General features: G+C 39.3%; 1 protein-coding gene across 1 annotated transcript in view; it reads left to right on the forward strand.

Annotated features, from left to right (window-relative positions):
* The first annotated feature begins 7 nt into the window (after positions 1-7).
* The window catches only part of acadsb (acyl-CoA dehydrogenase short/branched chain), a 70,409-nt gene continuing 44,830 nt past the window's right edge, over positions 8-25,586 (forward strand). Inside the window, exons 1-3 of the mRNA XM_039769444.1 lie at positions 8-105; positions 12,512-12,680; positions 22,978-23,078. Of these exons, the coding sequence (XP_039625378.1) occupies positions 73-105; positions 12,512-12,680; positions 22,978-23,078 (303 nt within the window). The 5' untranslated portion in view covers positions 8-72. The remainder of the gene's footprint in view (positions 106-12,511; positions 12,681-22,977; positions 23,079-25,586) is intronic.

Consider the following 25,586-nt stretch of genomic DNA (forward strand, 5'->3'; position numbering starts at 1 on the left):
TTTAAGTAAAATTCGGGGGCTCGCCTCTTACACACAATCATCGCGAGAGTTACGGCTGGGGAAAAAAAGAGCATGGCGGCGTCCTGGGCAAGAAGTGGTCTGAAGGTGAGTAAAGCAGCAAGAAGAGGAGTTGGGGCTTCTAATATACAGTATACAGAGGGTGGCACCATAATATTCACAGTGGACGTCATAGATGATGCAGCTCAAATTGGTTTGAACTATATACTGCACATATATGTAAACTGTGTGTGTGTATATATATACTGTATATATATATATATATATATATATATATATAATTTGTCCTTTTACAAACCATCAATAATACATTAGCTGCATCTGCTTATTCAGTTCGGTTACTAATAGTACAGTCAGGAATGAGATCATTTAAATAGAACTGCAGTTATTACGCGTCTTTATTCATAGTTTCATTGTTATGATTTATTTGAAGCTTTATATTGCCGGTGTAGAACAAGACGGAAAAGCTATATAGTACAGAACAAGTTTAACTTGTTAAGACCACTCTCCAGATTTGTCTATATACTCAACAATGGAGTTTAGTAATTAATTTTAGTAATGTAAACTACGCTTTATTATTTACGCTTGTCAGTCAGTCATTCTCCAACCGCTATAAAGGATACATATACATTTTTAGGTTATTGGTGTACAAATTTATAGCAGTTTAAATAAATAGTTATGTTACAGTAGAGAATTCTTTATATATTTGACAAACTATATTTTATTTTTTGATGGACCATAATCACTTTTATTATGATAGGAAATATTAATTCCAAAGAATATGAATTGGTGTAAGCCATTTGGGATGTTCATTAGAAATGTAAGATTTATGTTATGATGTAGAAGTACATAATAAAAAAAGAATAGCTGTGTCATATATTTAAAATATGAAAATATGTGCCTCATTATAAATGTTTAAAGACTAAATATTCTCAACTGTAATTTGTAATTTTCACCCTTTGATAGATGTCCATAGAGGGCTAGATTCCTAGTAAAAGATCAAAAATAACGTCATATTTGTAATCACTGACCTTGAAATAGTCTAAAACAATATGCCACATGCTTATGTTTTAAATTGGTCATTTTTAAACTTCTGGGAGTGTCTCTTTCAGGGCTAGGACTACAGGTTGAGAACCAAATGTCAAAAATATTTTATATATCATATTTATGATCAGCAACCTCAAAAAGTATAACACGTTACTTCACATATCTGCATTACTGATCACCATTTTTTGTGTCTAGTACTAGGGTGTTGTTCTGTGTTAGTCATTTTGGATGTAATGAGAAGTCATGCAAAATGACACCTTTTATTGGCTAACTAAAAAGGTTACAATGTGCAAACTTTTGAGGCAACTCAAGCCCTTTCTTCTCTTTCCTGAAGAATGTGGTCTGAGTTGCTTTGAAAGCTTTTATGCTGTAATCTTTTTAGTTATCCAATAAAAGGTGTCATTTTGTCTGACTTCTCATTAGGTTCTCGAAAGACATTTTAAAAACCCGTGAGACAAAAAAGACTGGCCATGGAGCGTCTTGCAGGGCCGTAAACATGAGACTTAGAGCCAAGAGATTGTCCCAGGGCAGTCTCACGGGGACGTGGAACATATAATTCTTGCAAGACACGCCCTTCTTATCAAATAAGAACCCGGACAGCCAGCAAAACATTCAGTCATGTAACGTCACGTGGCACACACAGATCCTGTGCTCTCAGCAAAGAAGAAAGAGCAGCGCAGAGAAAAGAGACCGAAGGCGTGATACATATGCAGAGAAAGGTACAGAAAATGAAAGCAGTAACAGTCAAAAGTATTGTAGAGTCCCAGCCAAGCGGAAGCCTTTTTTGTTTTAAGTGACTGTTGGGTCCGATCGAGGGAGGGCAGAGTACAGCATGGCAGACTGATAGCTGGGTGCTGATTGATGCGGTAAGGGGGAGGCGAGACCCATGGGAGCTAGAAAGTTGTGTTTGGGGTTACGCAGTCGGCAATTGTTAAAGTAGAACTTTTGTGACACTTTATTATGTCAGTCGCTACAGTATCAAAACAAAGATAGCACAGATCTAATTGACACAAATAAAAGGAAATTAGTTTAAGTCAGAGAATTTCAAAAACGGGGTTTAACTCACAGGCATTTATTGGTTACTTTGCAAAAAAATTATTAACTGTTGATGATGTGGATCGTTTTGTCTGTGCTGAAATTCCAAACAGAGAAACCTATCCAAAATTTGGTACAAAGTCATTAAATATAAGTCTCACAGACCTCATTTAAAAGATTCGGCATACTGGGACACGAAAGATTCCAAATATTGTTTTTACTGAAGTTCTGAAATAAAAGTGAAACTAATGAAATATCAACAATTCAAAGAAAAAAAAAATCTTACAAGTGTGTATCCGGAAAACCAAACACAGAGGTTGGCGAGCGAAGCGATATATATACAGCACTGTGCAAAAGTTTTAGGCAGGTGTGAAAAAATGCTATTTCATGTTTCATGAAGACAGTTTCATTTCATGGCAAGATTGAGCACAGCAAAAAGACACAAGGTAGTTATACTGCATCAGCAAGGTCTCTCCTAGGCAAAGATTTCAAAGCAGACTGAGTTTTCAAGATGTGCTGTTCAAGCTCTTTTGAAGAAGCAGAAAGAAACGGGCAATGTTGAGGATCGTAGATGCAGTGGTCAGCAAGGAAACTTAGTGCAGCAGATGAAAGACACATCCATTTTATTACCCTTCGAAATCGGAAGATGTCCAGCAGTGCCATCAGCTCAGAACTGGCCGAAACCAGTGGGACCCAGGTACACCCAACTACTGTCCGGAGAAGTCTGGCCAGAAGTGGTCTTCATGGAAGAATTACAGCCAAAAAGACATACCTCCGACGTGAAAACAAGGCCAAGCGACTCAAGTATGCATGAAAACATAGCAACTGGGGTGCAGAAAAATGGCAGCAGGTGCTCTGGACTGATGAGTTAAAGTTTGAAATATTTGGCTGTAGCAGAAGGCAGTTTGTTTGTCGAAGTGCTGGAGAGCAGTACTCATTATTGTCTGCAGGCAACAGTGAAGCATGGTGGAGATTCCTTGAATGTTTGGGGTTGCATTTCTGCAAATGGAGTTGGAGATTTGGTCAGGATTAATGGTGTTCTCAATGCTGAGAAATACAGACAGATACGCCTCCCTGATGGTATTGCATGATGGATAAGTATGATTGGCCCCAAATTTATTCTGCAGCAGGACAACGGCCCCAAACATACAGCCAAAGTCATTAAGAAATATCTTCAACGTAAAGAAGAATAAGAAGTCCTGGAAGTGATGGTATGGCCCCCACAGAGCCCTGATCTCAACATCGAGTGTGTCTGGGATTACATGAAGAGACAGAAGGGTGTGAGGAAGCCTACATCCACAGAAGATCAGTGGTTAATTCTCCAAGGTGTTTGGAACAACCTACCAGCCGAGTTCCTTCAAAAACTATGTGCAAGTGTACCTAGAAGAATTGATGCTCTTTTGAAGGCAAAGGGTGGACATATTGATTTGATTTAGATTTCTCTTTTGTTCATTCACTGCATTTTGTTGATTGATGAAAATACATGATTAACACTTCCATTTTTGAAAGCATTCTTTGTTTACAGCATTTTTTCACACCTGCCTAGTACTATACAATACACAGTACTGTATATATATATTGTGGAGGACTGCCGGCTTCCCATGCCGGTCCGCACCCCCAGGCCGCCAGGAGGAGCTCTCCCGACAGCAGGATCGTTCCCCGAGGTCCATTAGGGCCTTATGGACTTTGTAGTGTTTATACACAGCCCTGCTGGATACCTTGGGGACCACCAAGAGTCGCTGTGGGGGGGGCTTATAGGCTCTGTGATGCCGTGACCCAGGAGTACGTCACGGTCACGTGACAGGAAGAAATGTCGTGCTCCCGGGTTGAAATAAAGGACTGATTGCCCTGACCCGGAAGGAATAAGTAACTGTGGACTGTTGGGACAGAAACACCTCTGGGTCAGGGGTTATAAAAGGGTGGTGCCTCACTCCAGACAACGAGCTGTGCTGGGAGGTGGAGGAGCAAAGTGTCTGGGCGGGGAGGAGAGATTATTGTGTGTATTTAGTGATTAGTCGTGGATTGTTGATTATAGTTATTATTGTGTTGGTGTATGAGTAGTGTGGAGGGTGCTTGGTGCACTGAAGAACAAAATAAAAGTATTGGACTTTTACCCGTGTCTGGAGTTGTACCTGAGGGTTCAAGGGAGCACTAGCCCCTACTGACACATATATATATATATATATATATATATATATATATATATATATATATATATACATACAGGTGCCGGTCATAAAATTAGAATATCATGACAAAGTTGATTTATTTCAGTAATTCCATTCAAAAAGTGAAACTTGTATATTAGATTCATTCATTACACACAGACTGATGTATTTCAAATGTTTATTTCTTTTAATTTTGATGATTATAACTGACAACTAATGAAAGACACAAATTCAGTATCTTGAAAAAATTAGAATATCAATTAAGATTATGCAAAAAAGTATTTTTAGAAATGTTGGCCAACTGAAAGGTATGAACATGAAACGTATGAGCATGTACAGCACTCAATATTTAGTTGGGGCTCCTTTGGCCTGGATTACTGCAGCAGTGCGGCGTGGCATGGAGTCGATCAGTCTGTGGCACTGCTCAGGTGTTATGAGAGCCCATGTTGCTCTGATAGTGGCCTTCAACTCTTCCAAATTGTTGGGTCTGGCGTATTGCATCTTTCTCTTCACAATACCCCATAGATTTTCTATGGGGTTAAGGCGGCGAGTTTGCTGGCCAATCAAGAACAGGGATACCATGGTTCTTAAACCAGGTACTGGTAGCTTTGGCACTTTGTGCAGGTGCCAGGTCCTGTTGGAAAATGAAATCTGCATCTCCATAAAGTTCGTCAGCAGCAGGAAGCATGAAGTGCTCTGAAACTTCCTGGTAGACGGCTGCGTTGACCTTGGACCTCAGAAAACACAATGGACCAACACCAGCAGATGACATGGCACCCCAAACCATCACTGACTGTGGAAACTTTACACTGGACCTCAAGCAATGTGGATTCTGTGCCTCTCCTCTCTTCCTCCAGACTCTGGTACCTTGATTTCCAAAGGAAATGCAAAATTTACTTCCATCAGAGAACATAACTTTGGACCACTCAGCAGCAGTTTTGTCTTTAGCCCAGGTGAGACGCTTCTAACGCTGTCTCTTGTTCAAGAGTGGCTTGACACAAGGAATGCGACAGCTGAAACCCATGTCTTGTGACGTCTGTGCGTGGTGAAAACAACAACACTACTGCTAAACTGAGCCTACATTCACATTTTATGACCCCCAATCCTCCATCTCCCTGGTATGTTGGCTTGCTAACTTGCCCACCTCTTAAACATTATGAAATCCATCTATTATTTTTTTTCCTTCTGTCTGTTCCTCTCTCTCTGGCATCTCTTCCTTGCACCAGTGGACCCTTCAACCCATCTTGCCTCCCAGCTCAAAGCTCAATGGAATCTTTACTGTGAGGGGTCAATAAGCCCCTTCAAAAGATGTTTCCTTTCCAGTCAGTTACAGGGTTAGGAGTGAGCCTGTAAAGCCATAATGCTAATTTTAAAGACAATTAAAATTATTCAAAATTATTTAAAACTATTTCCAGTTGCTATTGGTTAAAACAGTAAGTTAAGGCCAATGAGTTAGTTATTTAGATAATTATGGAAGGAATGTATACATCTGAACAATAGCTAATTGCAGTACTCTGTAATCTTCCTATTAGGGCCTTACTATGCTGTATCCTTGACTTATACCACCCTTTGCATCCTGGCAACTCATCAGAAGGATTCATCAGATAGCTCCAGAAAGCTCTAATATGTGCAACGTCACATTGCTTCTCTGTGTGTTTCTAATTTTAATTTCTATTGTCTTGCTATAAACTTCCTTACAGCTTGTTTCCTCATGATGATCTGTTGTTCCTGAATGTCTTCACATTTTCCCTACTTGTTTGTTGATCCTGTTATCCTTTTAGGGGACTTATTGGTCCATGTTTACTCGCTGCTTCTCTGGCTTTACTGTAAGCTAGACAAAAGTTCATCAAACAAGAGTTTCTTCAAATGCTACTTAAACACTGAGGAAGTCACAGTCGTTTCTTTCCTGTCTGTGTATAATCCCTTTTTAGACCATTTCATTTCATGCCTTGTTTTCTTTTTCTACCTATTTTGTAAACAAGGTAATGGAAATTGTAAAAATACTGTTTTTTCTCTCTCCTCTATCACATTTAACACCTTGTTTTTTCTGCTGCACACTTCAGAATAATTTGAACATCTCTATGTAGACTTTAACTAGCATTCTCTCATCATCCATCTCCTTGATTCTCATGCCCTTCAGTAATTTGTTCGACTCACTTAACTTTTCAGACTTGGCTAACTTTTATTTGCATGGTATGTGCAGTTCCCTCAAGGTTTTATCCTTGTGCCTATTTTATTCAGGTTTTAAATGCTACTACAAGGCTAAATTCTTCAAGATAACAGGATTGCCTACTATAATTATGCAGTTGATACCTAAATTTGTTTAGCTCTTTCATCAAACAACAACCATTCAACAGACCTCCTGTTTCAAAGCATTGAACAAACATATAACTGGATGGTTACTAAATGAATATATTATACACATTTTATTTGGCAGCAAAAGACAATATTAGAGTTAGCACTTATCTTGTCCTAAATAAAAGACAGATTAGAATGCTTGGCGGTTTAATACAGGTAGAGTCATATTTCAGCTTTTGTAGCCATATCAAAGCAGTAACTACATTATCTGTATATTATCTTAAACATATAGTAAAAGCAAGGTTTTATGGCCAAGAAAGAGTTGAAACTGATCTATGCCATTATCTCCAGCAGGGTAGATTATTATATTGCTGTCTTATCTAGCCTCCCAATGAAAACCATTAGACAGCAACAGGTTATTAAATATACCACTGCTAGGTAGAATACTAGTATCCCACCAAGGACCACAAGGTTGCTTCTTGTATACAAATCTCTTAATGGGAAATAATTGAAATGTACATAACAAGCCTATTACAGGAGATCTCTTGGATCTTCAGGGATTGGTCATTTAGTAGTGACCAGAGTTAAAATTACACATGGCTAAACAACATTTAGCTGTTATGCAGACCATAGCTGGAACCAGCTTCTAGAAGACAAACAAATGTGCCTCAACTGTGACCATTTTATATCCAGACTAATTTTTTCTTCTCTTCTGATGCTGTTTGTCTTCTTCATGTTAAGCACTGCAGTGCACTTTTGTCTCATTGTTAAATTCAATATATTTTTTGACTCTGTAAAGCACTTTTATTACTGTAATATATGAAATGTGCTATCTAATGGGAGCAGCCGAAGATGCTGAGAAATACAGGCAGATACGCCTCCCTGATGGTATTGCATGATTCTGCAGCAGGACAACGGCCCCAAACATACAGCCAAAGTCATTAAGAAATATCTTCAACGTAAAGAAGAATAAGAAGTCCTGGAAGTGATGGTATGGCCCCACAGAGCCCTGATCTCAACATTGAGTGTGTCTGGGATTACATGAAGAGACAGAAGGGTGTGAGGAAGCCTACATCCACAGAAGATCAGTGGTTAATTCTCCAAGGTGTTTGGAACAACCTACCAGCCGAGTTCCTTCAAAAACTATGTGCAAGTGTACCTAGAAGAATTGATGCTCTTTTGAAGGCAAAGGGTGGACATATTGATTTGATTTAGATTTCTCTTTTGTTCATTCACTGCATTTTGTTGATTGATGAAAATACATGATTAACACTTCCATTTTTGAAAGCATTCTTTGTTTACAGCATTTTTTCACACCTGCCTAGTACTATACAATACACAGTACTGTATATATATATTGTGGAGGACTGCCGGCTTCCCATGCCGGTCCGCACCCCAGTCCGCCAGGAGGAGCTCTCCGACAGCAGGATCGTTCCCCGAGGTCCATTAGGGCCTTATGGACTTTGTAGTGTTTATACACAGCCCTGCTGGATACCTTGGGGACCACCAAGAGTCGCTGTGGGGGGGGCTTATAGGCTCTGTGATGCCGTGACCCAGGAGTACGTCACGGTCACGTGACAGGAAGAAATGTCGTGCTCCCGGGTTGAAATAAAGGACTGATTGCCCTGACCCGGAAGGAATAAGGAACTGTGGACTGTTGGGACAGAAACACCTCTGGGTCAGGGGTTATAAAAGAGTGGTGCCTCACCCAGACAACGAGCTGTGCTGGGAGGTGGAGGAGCAAAGTGTCTGGGCGGGAGGAGAGATTATTGTGTGTATTTAGTGATTAGTCGTGGATTGTTGATTATAGTTATTATTGTGTTGGTGTATGAGTAGTGTGGAGGGTGCTTGGTGCACTGAAGAACAAAATAAAAAGTATTGGACTTTTACCCGGTGTCTGGAGTTGTACCTGAGGGTTCAAGGGAGCACTAGCGCCCCTACTGACACATATATATATATATATATATATATATATATATATATATATATATATATATATATATATATACATACAGGTGCCGGTCATAAAATTAGAATATCATGACAAAGTTGATTTATTTCAGTAATTCCATTCAAAAAGTGAAACTTGTATATTAGATTCATTCATTACACACAGACTGATGTATTTCAAATGTTTATTTCTTTTAATTTTGATGATTATAACTGACAACTAATGAAAGACACAAATTCAGTATCTTGAAAAAATTAGAATATCAATTAAGATTATGCAAAAAAGTATTTTTAGAAATGTTGGCCAACTGAAAGGTATGAACATGAAACGTATGAGCATGTACAGCACTCAATATTTAGTTGGGGCTCCTTTGGCCTGGATTACTGCAGCAGTGCGGCGTGGCATGGAGTCGATCAGTCTGTGGCACTGCTCAGGTGTTATGAGAGCCCATGTTGCTCTGATAGTGGCCTTCAACTCTTCCAAATTGTTGGGTCTGGCGTATTGCATCTTTCTCTTCACAATACCCCATAGATTTTCTATGGGGTTAAGGGCGGGCGAGTTTGCTGTAAAGCACTTTTTATTACTGTAATATATGAAATGTGCTATCTAATGGGAGCAGCCGAAAGAAAAAGATATGAAATGTGCTGTATAAATAAATTTGTCTTGCCTGATTGGTATATTCAGTTCCTCACTACACTCACAAACTGTATTTGCGTTGTTCTGTCCTCCAATTCTAGTTGTTACTAGAAAATGGTTTAAAGTTCTTGTCTTGATCTACAAGTATCTGCATGACTCTGTTTTACAGTTCATCCATTGTCTTGTCTTTGCATGCATTCTTCCAGGAAGTCTCCATTAGACCTCTCCCTGTTTACTAAGTGTTATTCGTTTGATAAGGCTTGCTAAAAATGGACATTCCTACTAAACTATTAAATTAACTTCCCATAACAGTCTGTGCTTTTTACCCCTCTCTTCTTCACTTGATTATTTAAAGTATAATAAAACAGTTAAAGTTAGGGGTTCCAACAGGAATGATCCATTTAATCTGAGGTAATTGAAATAAAATGCAAAAGTACCAAGAAAAATTCAAAGTCTGTCCTGTCAGCAGTCTATGCAGGTAATTACTTCAACTCATGGCTTGAATTTTGCTCAGATACACACTACAAACTATGGGACTTTATATATACAGTTGTAATTTCAACTATTTTTGCACAACGCTGCAACATAGAAAAATGTGAAAAAAGTAAAGATTCATCCTCTCCAGCAGCAGGTCCATAAATTGACATATATGCAGGCTGGGAGCATCTTAAATAGTTGAAGGAGAACAGAAGGGGCATAATTTTTGGAGTTCCTCTAGGGCATTCTCCTCTGCTTTTATGATAAAGAGGGAAAGAAAATGAGTGATTGTGTCATCCCTTTATTGTTGCACAACCTATTTTCTACCTGGACAGATCCTTCAAAACATTCCATAGATTCACATCTGATAACAGTTTTACTGACCTTCACTGTATGTTTTTTAGGTTATTTTTCGTCGGTTTGTAGTACTAGAGTGTTGTACTGTGTTAGCCATTATGAATGTAGTGAAAAGTCAAGCAAAGTGACATCTTGATTACATCTTGCCTGAAGAAGGGGCCTGAGTTGCCTCGAAAGCTTGCATATTGTAATCTTTTTATTTAGCCAATAAAAGGTGTCATTTCGTCAGTTTCAAAGAGTCTTTGGATTAAGTATAGTTATAAGCTTTTTATGATGTACTTTGAAATTGGTTCTCTATTGCTTGATACTTCATGCTTCAAAACTCTAAAATGTGTAGTATGTCTTTGTCAGTCATCATGGATAAAGATGTTTGCTTAATTTTTAATTATTAATGCAAATAATATGACAATAATGGTGAACTAATTATATACTAGAATAAACATGGCAATAATTAAAGCTTTTTTACATGAAACTGATCTAAAAAGTCACTTGTCATAGGGTTACTACATTTGTACTTTTGGAGTTTTTTTTTTTAATTTGGCAATTAGTTTTCTTTTGCCTAATTGATTGTTCTTTTATTCACATATACTTGCTGTTTTTCTTTGTTGACTGTCTGACTGTCCACACCTACACAGCACAGTCTGATCTTTTTTATTTTTTATTTAAAGGATCACTGTACCAGAATTTGTCAGGTTTGTTGGAGGAAAATCATGGTACAACTTCAGCCTCCTGCTTCTTGCAGATTAAGTGAATTGGGATTGGGATTGGGATTAGGATTGTGGCAATGGCTTGATTGAGCTACATAATACTAATTGATAAAAAGGAAGATAAGATGTGTCAGAGACTGTTCCTGATTTCTTGCCTAGGCACATGTGAACATATTGTTTTGCTTCTTCTTGGTGACTTGTGTTTGATTGCTTTATTACATTGATCTTGGAGAAGATCAGAAAGATTTCTTTTAGGCTTCTTCACATCAGTTTAGGGACAAAAGAAAACCTAAGTTCTGCTAATATACAATACCAATTAGTTAATTTCCAACATGATTAACAAAAGAGAAAAAAGCACAATTCAGTATTTTTAAAGGACACATGTAAGAAAATCCTACACAATGATCTGTGCCTTGAACATGGCTAAGTCTTCTTTAGGTGATTCTGTATAAATTCTGTGATATTTTCCCTAACATGCTTGCTACAGCAGCTAAAGATAAGAAAATGCTAAAGCTTTCCATTAAATGGAGTCTTATGCAACAAGCCAGAGTTTACAGGGCTTGCTTGCAAAGACAGAGATGACATCTATTTCATAATCAGTAAAGCCCTACAGTTCATGTTAATGGCCACAATTTGCTCACCATTGTGTATTTTCTAAAAGTGTCTGCACATTTTACAAAAAGAGAACCTCCTGTTTTGCAGTATTTAATGCAGTTACACTTCATATGCCAGCACAAGTTAAAATAGTATTATTTTTCCCAATATTTTAATATTTCAGATTTAATCAACTTATTTTGAATAGTTTGTTCATGTATCACAAAAAGGTCTGATGGTTAGGATCATTTTTTTTCATCTGACAATTGTAGAGCTCATTTCTGAGAATGTGATACTGCAGCAAAAAATGTGGTCTTATGATTATCCAGTCTCTTAACTTTGAGAAAGCTTTCAGGGCTTTCTTGTTAAAATCAGGATTTCTTGTTGACATGTTTAGTCATTGAGTCTTGCTTATCTGTTGCATATCAGAAATTGCTAGCAAAGAGTAGCATCGAAGGTAACAGCCACTGAACACTGAGCAAACAACACTAGTAAGGAGGGGAGAATAATACAACAAAACCAAGTGGGTCACTTTACTGAATGTTTTTACCATTGTTTTCCTAGGCTTCCAGGATTCCTTTGACAATATCTAATATTATGAATGATTCTTGCAATCCCACATTGACATTCAGTCATTATTTTGTTTTTAAACTCAATCCCATTTTAAGTTTATTGATTAAATCCAAGAATCTCCACACCATGGATAGCTTCATAACATATTTTAGATTTGTATATTTTAAACTATAAAGTTTATCATTTCTATAATGGATGATAAAGGAAAGTGGGTCTCTTCTCTGGCAGATGTGTTTTATGTTAGTATTCCCCACATCACGGATAGTTTCATAACATATTTTTAGGTTTATATGATTTAAACTATAAAGTTCATCATTTCTACAATGGGTGATAAAGAAAAGTGGGATTCTTCTCTGGCAACTAGCATATGAAAATATTGATTATAATTTAAAATAAGGCCATCAGTCTTTAAGAGCCCATGGAGGAAAATATAATACTCTTTAATTCTTGTTATTTTCTGTTTTGTCCTATATAACATATATGGGTGCACTTGTAGTACTTTTGCAATTTAATATACTGTAATTTGCCTTCTCCCAGATTACTTGAGTGGCGCAGGGCAGTGTATTGGTTAGTTCTAGAAAGTATATTTTTCTGTGTTTCTAAACAATAGAAAATAAATGCATTAATAATGCATTCAATTATGCTTACAGTTCTGCAGAAATTTTGTTAAACCATGGAGTGTAGAGGTCTGGAAGGGACAGGCTGTGGGAGCAAGGAGAGGCATAACTCAAGCATCCACAGAAAGAGCTGGAGTGAATGGATTTCTGCATGCACCACTCCAAACATTTTGTGAAGAGGAATCCATGATGAAAGATGCAGGTATGTTCATTGTTTAATTGAACATTCTAGTTCTTTTTATTTATTATATGCCACAAGGGCAATTTTATGTTATCTTTTCTGTGTTTAAAATTTATCTAGTTAAGGTCACATTTTAGGAGTCTTATATATCAGAGATACGAGTCTGGAGAAAAATCTGAAACTTACAATTTATTGTTGTCAACATACTAGTAATTAGGGAGGTCTTTTTCTTTGTCACTGTGGCAAGATGTATCAAAATATTAACTAGAATAATTTGTGTCACATTGTGTATATTCATTCTTAAGAAAAGTTAAACTGGATATATTTTTTATTACCAATTTAAGGCAGATATACAGTATGTCTGTTCAATGCTATATCAGGCATAGTAGTAATGTGCTTGACTAAATGTTGTTAGTATGGCAGTGCCTTTAGTTGCTAGATGTGAAAATTGTAAGCACATATTAAGCTCCATGACAGATACCACTAGCTTGGATGTAATTACTGTGACTTATAGTTAAAATGCATTGGACTGAATTTCCCTTTTTTATTTGAAGAAAATAACTCCATAAAATTAAATTAAACTTTTACAACAAATAACTTCATAAAACTAGGGGAAAAAAAAGGAAAAGAAAAATAATATAAATGTAAAAAATACTTTTTAAAAACCATGCTTATATTAAGTTAAAAAGTGTACTAAAAAGTAAAAAATAAGTCTCTCATACATCACTCGTAAAATAAAAGTGTGGGCGCTTTTGCTGAGATTTTAAGAAATGTTTTTTGAATGTTGATTGATGAAAAGATGTATGAGAGACTTATTTTTTACTTTTTAGTACACTTTTTAACTTAATATAAGTGTGGCTTTTAAAAAGTATATATATATATATATATATATATATATAATATTTTCAACTTTTCAGTCTTGGGTTTAAGTATAATTTTGTAATCAATATTTTAACACTTCCTTTAATATCTATCTCATCCGGCGCCGCTGTGAGTGGCAGCCTTTCCAGCAGCTCCATGTATGACTTTATCTTTCTACCTTTTTTCTCTATTTTTCTCTATTTCACTGATCACTCCTACCACTTTCTTTTATGTGGACTCGTTCCCTGGACACTACCACTTTTACTACCTGGACATGGATATTTACACACCCAGACTCATCTGTTCAAGTAGTCAACTTCAAGCACTGAGAACAAATGCCCACATCTGTGCGGTTCCCTATTTACCTGATGAGGTAAGAAGGCGGTATTGGGGCAGCAGAACCCGCGCTAAGATAAAAACCAAGCGTCTAGTGAGAAAGTGGTGCTACAAACCTTCGGTGCCATCTGTGATCCTAGGAAATGTGAACTCACTGCCAAATAAGATCGACGAACTGGCTGCGCTGGTGAAAAGTGTCAGGATCTACAGAGAATGCTGTATTTTAGTGAAACGTGGCTAACAACTAACATCCCAGATGCTAACGGGTTTAGCAAAGTTAGAGTGGACTGAGACGCAAGTACCGGCGGGAAGCAGAAAGGAGGGGGAGTCGCTTTCTGTGTCAATACAAGGTGTTGCAACTCTGGACATGTAAACGTTAAAATCTCCACTTGCTGCAGGGACATCGGACTGTTGGCCATACGTTTGTGTCCCTATTACTTGCCCAGAGAGTTTGGACACGTCAATGTTGTTATTATTCACATCCCTCCTCGGGCGGACGTGGAGATAGCGGGTGATATAATCCATTCCGCGGTTGCTAAGTTACAAACACAGTACCCTGAGGAGCTTGTGCTAATCACTGGAGACTTTAACCATGTGACACTGGAAAAAAACATTACCTCCCTTCTCCTAGTATGTGGATTGTAACACCCGGGGAAATAGAACTGTCGACCTACTGTATGCAAATGTAAAAGACGCATACAGCGACACCCCACTACCTGCGCTTGGGAAAGCAAATCATAAACTGGTTCAGCTTCAGCCTCACTATAAACCAAGAGTGAGGGAGCTACCAACAACCACACGCTCATTAAGGAAGTGGTCCCCTGAGGCTGAGCAGGCTCTGAGGGACTGCTTTGGAACTACGGACTGGGATATCCTGCAGGGGTCACATAGTGAGAACATTGAGGAGGTTGTTGACTGCACTACTGACTACATCAACTTCTGTATGGACATTGTAGTTCCAGTAAGAACAGTACGCTGCTATGCTAACAACAAGCCATGGATTATAAGTGACATCAAGGGCCTTTTGAACCATTAGAAAAGCGCTTTTAAAGGCAGTGATCAGCATGAGCTCAAGTGCGTGCAGAAGGAACTCTGAGTCCAGCTGAGGGTGGCGAAGGAGCAGTACAGGAGAAAGCTGGAGCAGACGTTGCAGAATAACAGCATAAAGGAAGTGTGGGATGGGATGAAGATCATCACTGGCTGCAGCTCGAAGGGGGTGCCACCATTGAGAGAGACGTGGAGAGAGCAAACCAGATGAACAACTTCTTTAACAGGTTTGACCACCCTAACCCACTCTCACCTCAGAGTGCTGCACTCTCCACCCATCCTTCTGCTGATACCAGCTTAGGAGAGAGTTCCCCTAACCCACAATTACAGCAGCCCAGGTAAGCAGAGAGCTGAGGAGACTTTGTGCCAGCAAAGCAGCGGGTCCAGATGGAGTATCGCCACAACTGCTGAAGGCCTGTGAATTGGAGCTGGGGAGTCCTCTACAGCGCATCTTCAACCTGAGCCTGGAACAGGGGAGAGTCCCGAGGCTTTGGAAAACATCTTGCATCACCCTAGTCCCAAAGGTGTCACATCCTAGTGATCTGAACGACTTCCGGCCTGTCGCTCTAACGACACATGTGAAGAAGACCATGGAGCGGCTGCTGCTTCACCACCTGAGGCCACAGGTCCGCCATACCCTCGACCCTCTGCAGTTCGCATACCAGGAGAAGGTGGGAGCTAAGGATGCCATCATCTATATGCTACACCGATCCCTCTCCCACTTGGACAGAGGCATTGGTGCTGTAAGAATTATGTTTCTGGACTTCTCTAGGGCCTTCAACACCATCCAACCTCTGCTCCTTAGGGACAAACAGACAGAGATGGGAGTAGATTCATATCTGGTTGCATGGATTGTGGACTATCTTAAAGACAGACCTCAGTATGTGCGTCTCAGGAACTGTAGATTTTATATTGCGGTCAGAAACACAGGAGCGCCACAGGGGACTTTCTCCGGTCCTGTTCAGCCTATATACATCGGACTTGCAACACAACTCGGAGTCCTGCCACGTGCAAAAGTTTGCAGACGACAGTGCTATCGTGGGCTGCATCAGGAGTGGGCAAGAGGAGGAGTATAGGAAACTAATCAAGGACTTTGTTAAATGGTGCGACTCAAACTACCTACAATTGAACACTGGCAAAACCAAGGAGCTGGTGGTGGATTTTACGAGGCCCAGGCCCCTCATGGACCCCATGATCATCAGAGGTGACTGTATGGATGATAAATTGGACTGAACTGCCAATACTGATGCTCTGTGTAAGAAAGGACAGAGCCGACTATACTTCCTTAGAAGGCTGGCGTCTTTCAACATCTGCAATAAGATGCTGCAGATGCTCTATCAGACAGTTGTGGCGAGCGCCCTCTTCTATGTGGTGGTGTGCTCGGGAGGCAGCATAAAGAAGAGGGATGCCTCACACCTGGACAAACTGGTGAGGAAGTCAGGCTGTATTGTAGACACAGAGCTGGACAGTTTGACATCCGTGGCAGAGCGATGGGCACTGAGCAGGCTCCTGTCAATAATGGAAAATCCACTGCATCCACTGAACAGGATCATCTCCAGACAGAGGAGCAGCTTCAGCGACAGATTGCTGTCACTGTCCTTCTCCACTGACAGACTGAGGAGATCGTTCCTTCCCCACACTATGTGACTCTTCAATTCTACCCGGGGGGGTAAACGTTAATATTATACAAAATTATTGTCTGTCTGTTATACCTTCATTGTTACCACACTTGAATTTAATATTGTTCTTTATCAGTATGCTGCTGCTGGAGTATGTGAATTTCCCCTTGGGATTAATAAAGTATCTATCTATCTATCTATCTATCTATCTATCTATCTATCTATCTATCTATCTATCTATCTATCTATCTATCTATTACTAGCGCCATCTATTGGTGAAATCTTTAACTGTTCTTCATATGAAAATTTAATTTCTTAATTAACATGGATTAATTGATCAATTAGTAAAACTGATTATTGATTCATGCATTGTCATCGGAAGTGAGTAAGTGTGCAAAATATCAAGTCATTTGGACAATAAGAAGTGGGTTAAATATCGATTACAAGATTTATACCAGGCAACAAACAAGTGAAGTTAAAAGAAGCGTGGTAATAAAATATATATCAGAAAGTTAAAAGGAAAACAACCAAACAGATGTCAACCCCCACACGGGAGAAAGAGTGGAGAGCTGACAGCATGGGCAAAAATAGAAAAAAAAAGAAAATTGTCTTTTTCTCCCAGTTTCACAATTTTTTATACTATAAATAAAATCTGATATTTTTGCTGTCATGAACAGTTCTCTAATTGACATTGGTTGCTTTTGGGTACTATTTTCATAATTGAAGGTTTCTATTATTGGGGGAATTGTGTATTTGAATTAATTTAAATATAGTATGTCTTATATAAAAAACCCCTACCTCACACTAAAGGTAACTGTGTTTCATCATGAACTTTATTTTTTGATCAAATTTATTTCTGAAAAACACAAGAACAGGAGCAGTAAAATCTGTACTTGTCATAATTACAAAAGACTTCTAGCAATACCTTCCTCCACCCTCAGCACTTGTAAAAGAGGTTCACAGAGGATCTGAAGCCTGCAGACCTTGGAGAGAGTTTTGATGAGCCTCTTGAAGCAACATTCTTTTTTCCTCACAATACTGGATTTCTCAGACCCCATATAGTGTTTGGCTGGATCCAGACTGCAATATCACTTTCTCTCTTGAAGATATCTTAGTAATAAAGTTTTCATCAGTTTTTCTCAAACAGCCTGAAGATGCCATCTGTGCTTGTAGTAAGACTTTAGTAAGGTTGACTAAAGCAATATAAAATATTTTTTCAGCACTTTTCCTGTAGCTGACATAAGGAGAAGACCATATCTGCTTTTTTGCGATTAAGAAAAACAATAATAATGTGAAAGAATCACAAACATATCAGCTACAAAAACAAACAGTACCCTTCCATGGATGAGCACCTCTGTTGTTGATATGTTTATGAGGAGTGGCTATGTTAATGTTTATTTTTTAAAGCTGTTGATGTAATGTATCTTGCATTTTGGCCTCTGGACACTGTTGAGATTGTGTGAAGGACTGTTCAAGAAACAGTGATGGATAGTATTGATCTTTGCAACTCTCTTTTCCAACTACAATTTTTTTGCATTTTGTTTGAACAAGATAGAATGATTGTTTTGACCTCCTGGTTAATTACCTCTGTTTGCCTTCTGGCCACAAATTTTTACCTGCAAGGGTAAATGGGGAGGGTTAAGTTGGGAAGGGCATCCTATGTTAAATTTTGCCAGGTCAAAATGTAGGCAACAATACAAGGTCTGGATTAACAATGGCCACCACCAGTAGTCTTTGCCAACAGGGGCTAGGGAATATTTGGGCTACTGTTGGCTGAAGGAGAAGAAAATGGGAAAGGTGTGTTTGAAGGCAGGAAGAGCAGAGAAAGGTTAGGAGAGTGGAAGTGAGGGTAGGAACTTTGAATGCTGGCAGTATGACTGGTAAAAGGAGAGAGTTAGCCAATAAGATGGAAGAAGGAAGGTTGATATTTTGTACGTGCAAGAAACCAAATGGAAGGGGAGTAAGGCCAGGTGTATTGGTGGCATGAAAATTGTTCTACCATGGTGTGGGCAGAAGGAGAAATGGGGTAGTAGTTATCCTGAAGTAACAGTGTGTCAAATTTGTTTTTGAGATGAAAAGAGTGCCGGACAGAGTGTTGATTATGAAGCTGGAAATTGAAGGTGTGATGATGAACAAATGTTATTAGTGCATATGCCCTGCAAGTTGGACATGCAGTGGATGAGAATGAAGATTTCTTAATTGAGTTGGATAGTAGTGGAGAGTGTACCCAAGGAAGATAGAGTGGTGATTGGAGTGGATTTCAATGGACATGTTGGTGAAGAGAATAAAGGGTGAGGAGGTGATGGGTAGGTATTAGGGAATCCATTCCCAGGCTTCCCGGACATTTTTCATTTCCGAAACTGATGTAATTCCCAGGAAACCAGGAACGGCCAATCTCGCATATACAGCATGTAAAAGTGTAAAAAATCAATCAAGAAATAACAGAGTTACAGTTGAAAATAATTAATTGGCATGGTTTTTTGGCCCACGGTGTAGTGTGTTGCAGATTAATTCAGTTAACAAGCAGTAGTCGTCAGTTGGCTCTGACTAAGACTGAGTATAGTGAACTGGGAGGAGTCTGCACTATGCAGCTCACGAATGCCGGTACAGGGCAGACTTCATTAATGTCTGTCGGACAACAGCTTTGAACAGCAACTTGAAATTGCAGTGCATCAGTCTGTTGCATTCGTATTATCTGTGCCAAGAAACTTGCCATCACAGAATGATGACAAGAAACTGAATGCATCAGTAAAAGCTGAAATGGCGGTATTTCAGAGCAATGGCAAGCGCAGGCGTTGTTTAGAACAAGTGTATCAGTATCTGATCAGGTAGATCGCGTTGCATTCCAAAAAAATTTTTTTTAAACCTTAGTCTATCATATATCCTCCCTATGACATTTGCCACTTGATTAACATACGGGACAGCCAATCTGAGATCTGTTTTCTTCTAACACACTGGTCATTCAACATGCACCCATACAATCAGATTGTGATTCAGACTACGAATGCCATGAATATAATTACCCCGATCTACAAGCTGTCAAATAAACGAACCACGCGCCGTGTCTTCGCTTCTGACGCTGACGTCCAAGGTTCGATTCCCTAGAGGGGGTGCAGTGAGTGTGTATGCCTGATGAGCCCAGAATTAGGGCGAAACACGTGTTGCATACTCTTTGCATTATTTGACAGTAAAACTTTTGCAACATTCTATGATCTGCTTCTCGCAACTGAAGAGGGCACTGTGGCGGATGTTTGCCGACACAAGCATTACCTGATAGGTAACCACCCATACAATCAGATTGTGATTCAGACTACGAATGCCATGAATGTAATTACCCCGATCTACATGCTGTCAAATAAACGAACCACACGCCGTGGCACAACGTAAAGGGTGAAACACGTGTTGCATACTCTTTGCATTATTTGACAGTAAAACTATGCAGTATATATATATATATATATATATATATATATATATATATAGCATTTTTAATGTAGGTAGATCATTTCAACCTGGTCATTTTAAAAGTAGCTCACAAGCCAAAAAAGTGTGGGCACCCCTGAACTAGATACATGTACTTATATGACAGCATGAACTGCTTGTAGATAAGGTTAGTCTTTTATTGGTGTCAACATATTGCAGTAGTTTTATTAAAAATAAATGTGTTGGTCGTTCTAAAACCATTCACATGTGAGATGCCCATGCACTGTGTCATCCCCGGGAATGACATGCGGAATTCCCGGAAATGGATAAACCCGTCCGGGAATGGATTACCTAGTAGGCATGGTATGAAAGAGAGGAATGAAAAAGGTCAGATGGTAATTGATTTTGTGAAAAAGATTGACATGGCTGTGGAGAATATGTATTTAAGAAGATGGAGGAATACAGGGTGATGTACAAGAGTGTAGGAAGATTCACACAGATGTATTATATCCTGTGTGTTAGGGTCAGTCTGAAGGATATTGGAGACTGCAAAGTAGTTTCAGGGGAAAGTTTACTTAGGCAGCATAGGATGGTGGTCTGTAGGATGATGTTGGAGGTCAAGAAGAGGAGGAGTGTGAGGGCAGAGCGAAGGATCAAATGGTGGAAGTTGAAAAAGGAAGACTGTAAGGTGTTCAGGGAGGTGGTAAGATAGGGGCTAGGTGGTAATGATGAGTTGCCAGATAGCTGGGCAACTACAGAAGAGTGCTTAATGTGACATCTGAACAGAGGAAGGACAGAGAAACCTGGTGGTGGAATGGGAAAGTACATGAGAGTATACAGAAGAAGAGGCTGGTGAAGAAGATGTGGGATAGCAAAGAGAGTGTGTTGAGCAGATGGAAAGAGTACTTAGTAAAGTTGAAGAATGAAGAAAATGAGAAGAGAGAAAGAGAAGGTTGAATGATAAAGCGCAATGGATTAGCAAGGAGGAAATAGGGACATCTATGAAGAGAAAGAACAATAGGAAGGCTGTTGGTCCGAATGACATTCCTATGGAAGCATGTAGGAGTTTAGGAGAGATGGCAGTGGAGTTTTTAACTAGATTGTTTATTACAATTTTGGAAAGTGTGAGGATGCCTTAGGAGTGGAGAAGAAGTGTACTGGTACCGATTTTTAAGAATGAGGGTGATGTGCAGAACTGTAGTAACTACAAAGGGATACAATTAATCAGCATGAAGTTATGGGAAAGAGTAGTGAAGCTAGGTTAAAAAGGGAGGTGATGATTAGTGAGCAGCAATATATTTTCATGCCGGGAAAGACACTACAGATGCGATGTTTACTCTGAGGGTGTTGATGGAGAAGTATAGAGAAGGCCAAGAGGAGCTACATTGTGTCTTTGTGGACCAAGAGAAAGTATATGACTGGGTACCTAGAGAGGGGTTGTGGTATTATATGAGTAAAGTCGGGAGTGGTAGATAAATATGTAAGAGTAGTACTGGATATGTATGAGGGAAGTGAGACAGTGGTGAGGTCTGTGGTAGGAGCCCTGAGTTCTTTCTTGTTTGCAGTGGTGATGGACAGGTTGGTATACGACATTAGACAGGAGTCCCTGTGGACAATGATATTTCTGGATGACATTGTGATCTGTAACAAAAGTAGGGAGCAGGTTGAGGGAAACATAAAGAGGTAGAGATATAGTCTAGAAAAGAGAAGAATGAAGGTTAGTAGAATCAACACAGAATACATGTGTGTGAATGAGAGGGAGGTCAGAGGAATGGTGAGGATGCAGGGAGTAGAGTTGGAGAAGGTGGGTGAGTTTTAATACTTGGGATCAATTATACAAAGTAATATGGAGTGTGGAAGAGAAAAGAAGAAGAGAGTCAAGCAGGGTGGAGTGGGTGGAGAAGAGTGTCAGGAATGATTTATGACAGATGGGTACCAGCAAGAGTGAAATGCAAGGTCTACAAGACGGTAGTGAGACCAGCTATGTGATATAGGTTGGAGACAGTGGCACTGGAAAAAAAAGACAGGAGATAGAGTAGGAGATGGCAGAGTTAAAGATGTTAAGATTTGCATTGGGTGTCACGAAAATGGACAGGATTAGGAACAAATTTATTAGAGGGTCAGCTGAGTTTGGTCAGTTTGGTGACAAAGCCAGAGAGACGAGATTGCATTGGTTTAGGCATGTGCAAAGGAGAAATGCTGAGTATATTGGGAAAAGGGTGCTGAGGATGGGGCTGCCAGGCAAGAGGAAAAGAGGAAGGCCTAAAGGAAGCTTATGGATATGGTTATAGAGCACATTCAATCTGTGGGTTCAACAGAGTAAGATGCAGAGGACAGTAAGATATGGAATCAGATGATCTGCTGTGGTGACCCCTAACAGGAGCAGCCAAAAGAAGAAGACTGCTTATAATATTAATCTATTGGTCATTATTCTTTTGCCCTTTTTTCTTTAAGTGTACACATTTCTTCTGTCTACTTTTAAATGTATTTTTGCATATATGTTTTAACTAAAGCAGTTGCCACAAGCAACTGGGCTGAACATAAAAGAATCAAAATATCTTTTTTTAATTAAGGCTGCTAGCACTGCTTTAAAAACTACAGAATTATGCTTCTGTTTATATGACTAGCAAGCCAACATTTACAAGTAGTGGTGCTCATACACTGTAAAACAGACTATTTTAGGTTTTGTTTATCCTAACCTGCACTTATAAATAGATAATTAAATTCTTTTGAAGAGGAAAAAAATGTTATCATGTTGTAGTTTAACTTGGGTAAATTCTGGTAAAATGGAAAATCAAGTGTAATCAAACAAACCATTGGACAACCAGTTTAACTTTGCTATTCTCACTGATGAGTTCTTTAAAAGGCTTGAGATCAGCAATACCAATTATGAAAACAAATGTGAAATCTGACATGCATCCTTAGTTTAAATACACACTTAAGAAAAATGTTAGCTGGTCACTTTGAGGGAAAAGTTTGATCATGGGCAGGGATCTGTTTTCACTAACCTTAAAATTTATTTCTTTCGACAGTTAAGAAGTTTGCCCAGGAACGCATTGCTCCATTAGTGTCAAAAATGGATGAGCAGTCTTACATGGATGAATCAGTTATACATGGATTATTTGAACAAGGGGTTTGTACACAAGTCATACTTTTTAAATTTTAATTAGGAACATAAAATAATACAAGTTAGAAAATGTATGCATGGTATAACATTCAGGTGCATTTAGCTAACACATTTTTGTTTATTAGATATTTTTGTAACAATGGGTCAATTAAAAAATAACAGAAATAATAGAATGCACTTACAAGTGTTAGTAGACAATATAAAATATATGCTTTTTAACAGTACTTCATAATGTCATGTAGTTAAAAGACTAGCTTAAATAGGCTTGTGGTGGCTCAAAAGTTTTCATACACAGCAGATTCCATTTCAAGTGATTTAAAAATGTATTTTAGGGGTGGAGGGCCTGAGATTAAAAGTTTACCTAATAGAATAGTAACTACTAGAAGAAAAATAACTATGAATACAAAATGACCAATATTAACATAACATAATTATCAATATTACCCTATGAATGGAGAATAGCAACTGAAATAAGTTCTCCATCTACCTATTAATTTTAGTTAAAACCTAGTAATTCATTAAAATTATATAAATAACTAAGAAGTGGGAAAGTAACAAACTTCTTGTATAACTTAAATACCAAAGATGACACCTGCCTTAAATATTTTAATTCCAACCTGAAGATAAACAGAAGCAATAATCGCTCTTTGGGCACTGATAAACCATAACTCATTCTCAGTCTGTTATATGTTATACTGCTAAGTAACTCTTTCAGCATGACACAAACCGTAATCCTATTCTGTCCTTGGTATTTGCAGCACACTCATCCTCAACAGGCACCATTAAAACTATATACCACAGCGTGGTCTTGATCTTCTGCCCCATGTCTTCTGCAGTCCACTTTTAAACTGATCCTGGGTTTCTATTAATTAGGTGTGCTGTACCTTTCCTTTCTAATTAATTAGCTCAAACACTATTCAGTTGCAGGTTGACAACATTGGTTGCTTGCAATAATAATCCATCCATCCATCCATTATCTAACCCGCTGAATCCGAATACAGGGTCACGGGGGTCTGCTGGAGCCAATCCCAGCCAACACAGGGCACAAGGCAGGAACCAATCCTGGGCAGGGTGCCAACCCACCGCAGGACACACACAAACACACCCACACACCAAGCACACACTAGGGCCAATTTAGAAACGCCAATCCACCTAACCTGCATGTCTTTGGATTGTGGGAGGAAACCGGAGCGCCTGGAGGAAACCCACGCAGACACGGGGAGAACATGCAACTCCACGCAGGGAGGACCAGGGAAGCGAACCCGGGTCCCCTAACTGCGAGGCAGCAGCGCTACCACTGCGCCACCGTGCCGCCCGCAATAATAATCTGAAGATGATATTAGTTCAGTCAATTCAGTCTTGTATATGCTTAAATAATTGATTTTATCATTTACTTACCTAAAGCAGCAGGAGCTATGTGTGTTATGAGCTGCTTGAATGCATGTGCCTTCCCTGGTGTGTGACACACTTGCATTAGGCATTCATGTGACTTTTGGATGAGTAATAGTAAAATACAGAGAATGTGCAAGCTCATGTAACTGCTGTCAAGGTGAACTTGAAATGGTAAACTAATTCGTAGTTGAAGTCAAACAGAAAGTTTCTTTGTTTTAAAATATAGACAGACTTGCCAGTACTTTTCAATAGGAGATTTAGTCCAGTGGTAGCCGTCTGTTCTTGTGTCAACTGGTTGTTAGCATAATTAGCATGCTTGGTGGAAAGTGACGGCTGATGTTGTATTCCTTCCAAACTGCAACGGTTTCTTGGCAAATAAGACATACAGCCTTTGACCAGACTTCAGTGAAAATGTATTTAGTTGTCCATTCCTTATTAAACACTCGGCACTCACTGTCGACTTTTCTTTTCTTTGGTCCACTCATTGTTGCAGATGGGTTCAGAGCAGTAGCAGAGTAATAATAGAGAGTAGCCCTGGCTCCGCAAAATCAAGTCAATGTATCACTGCGCCTAATGCGCCACCTGGTGGAATGCCAGGCATAACAGGACAAGGTCAAATGAATGCAGTCATAATTATGATATGATTTGATTTGGGTAATTCTGTACCAGGGCGGCATGGTGGCGTAGTGGTAGCACTGCTGCCTCGCAGTTAGGAGACCCGGGTTCGCTTCCCGGGTCCTCCCAGCGTGGAGTTTGCATGTTCTCCCCGTGTCTGCGTGGGTTTCCTCCGGGCACTCCGGTTTCCTCCCACAGTCCAAAGACATGCAGGTTAGGTGGATTGGCGATTCTAAATTGGCCCTACTGTGTGCTTGGTGTGTGGGTGCGTTTGTATGTGTCCTGTGGTGGGTTGGCACCCTGCCCAGGATTGGTTCCTGCCTTGTGCCCTGTGTTCGGATTCAGTGGATGAATAATTCTGTACCAATCTTCGGTGGGCCGGATGTGGCCCGCGGACTGTAGTTTGCCCACCCCTGGTCTAGCCACATAGAAGAAAAAACATCAGAAAAAGAAATTATTTTGTATGTTATTGAAAGTTGCCACCACAATGAGTGCACATATACAACA

The sequence above is a fragment of the Polypterus senegalus genome, chromosome 1 (genome assembly GCF_016835505.1).
Source record: "Polypterus senegalus isolate Bchr_013 chromosome 1, ASM1683550v1, whole genome shotgun sequence".
Taxonomy (NCBI): domain Eukaryota; kingdom Metazoa; phylum Chordata; class Cladistia; order Polypteriformes; family Polypteridae; genus Polypterus; species Polypterus senegalus.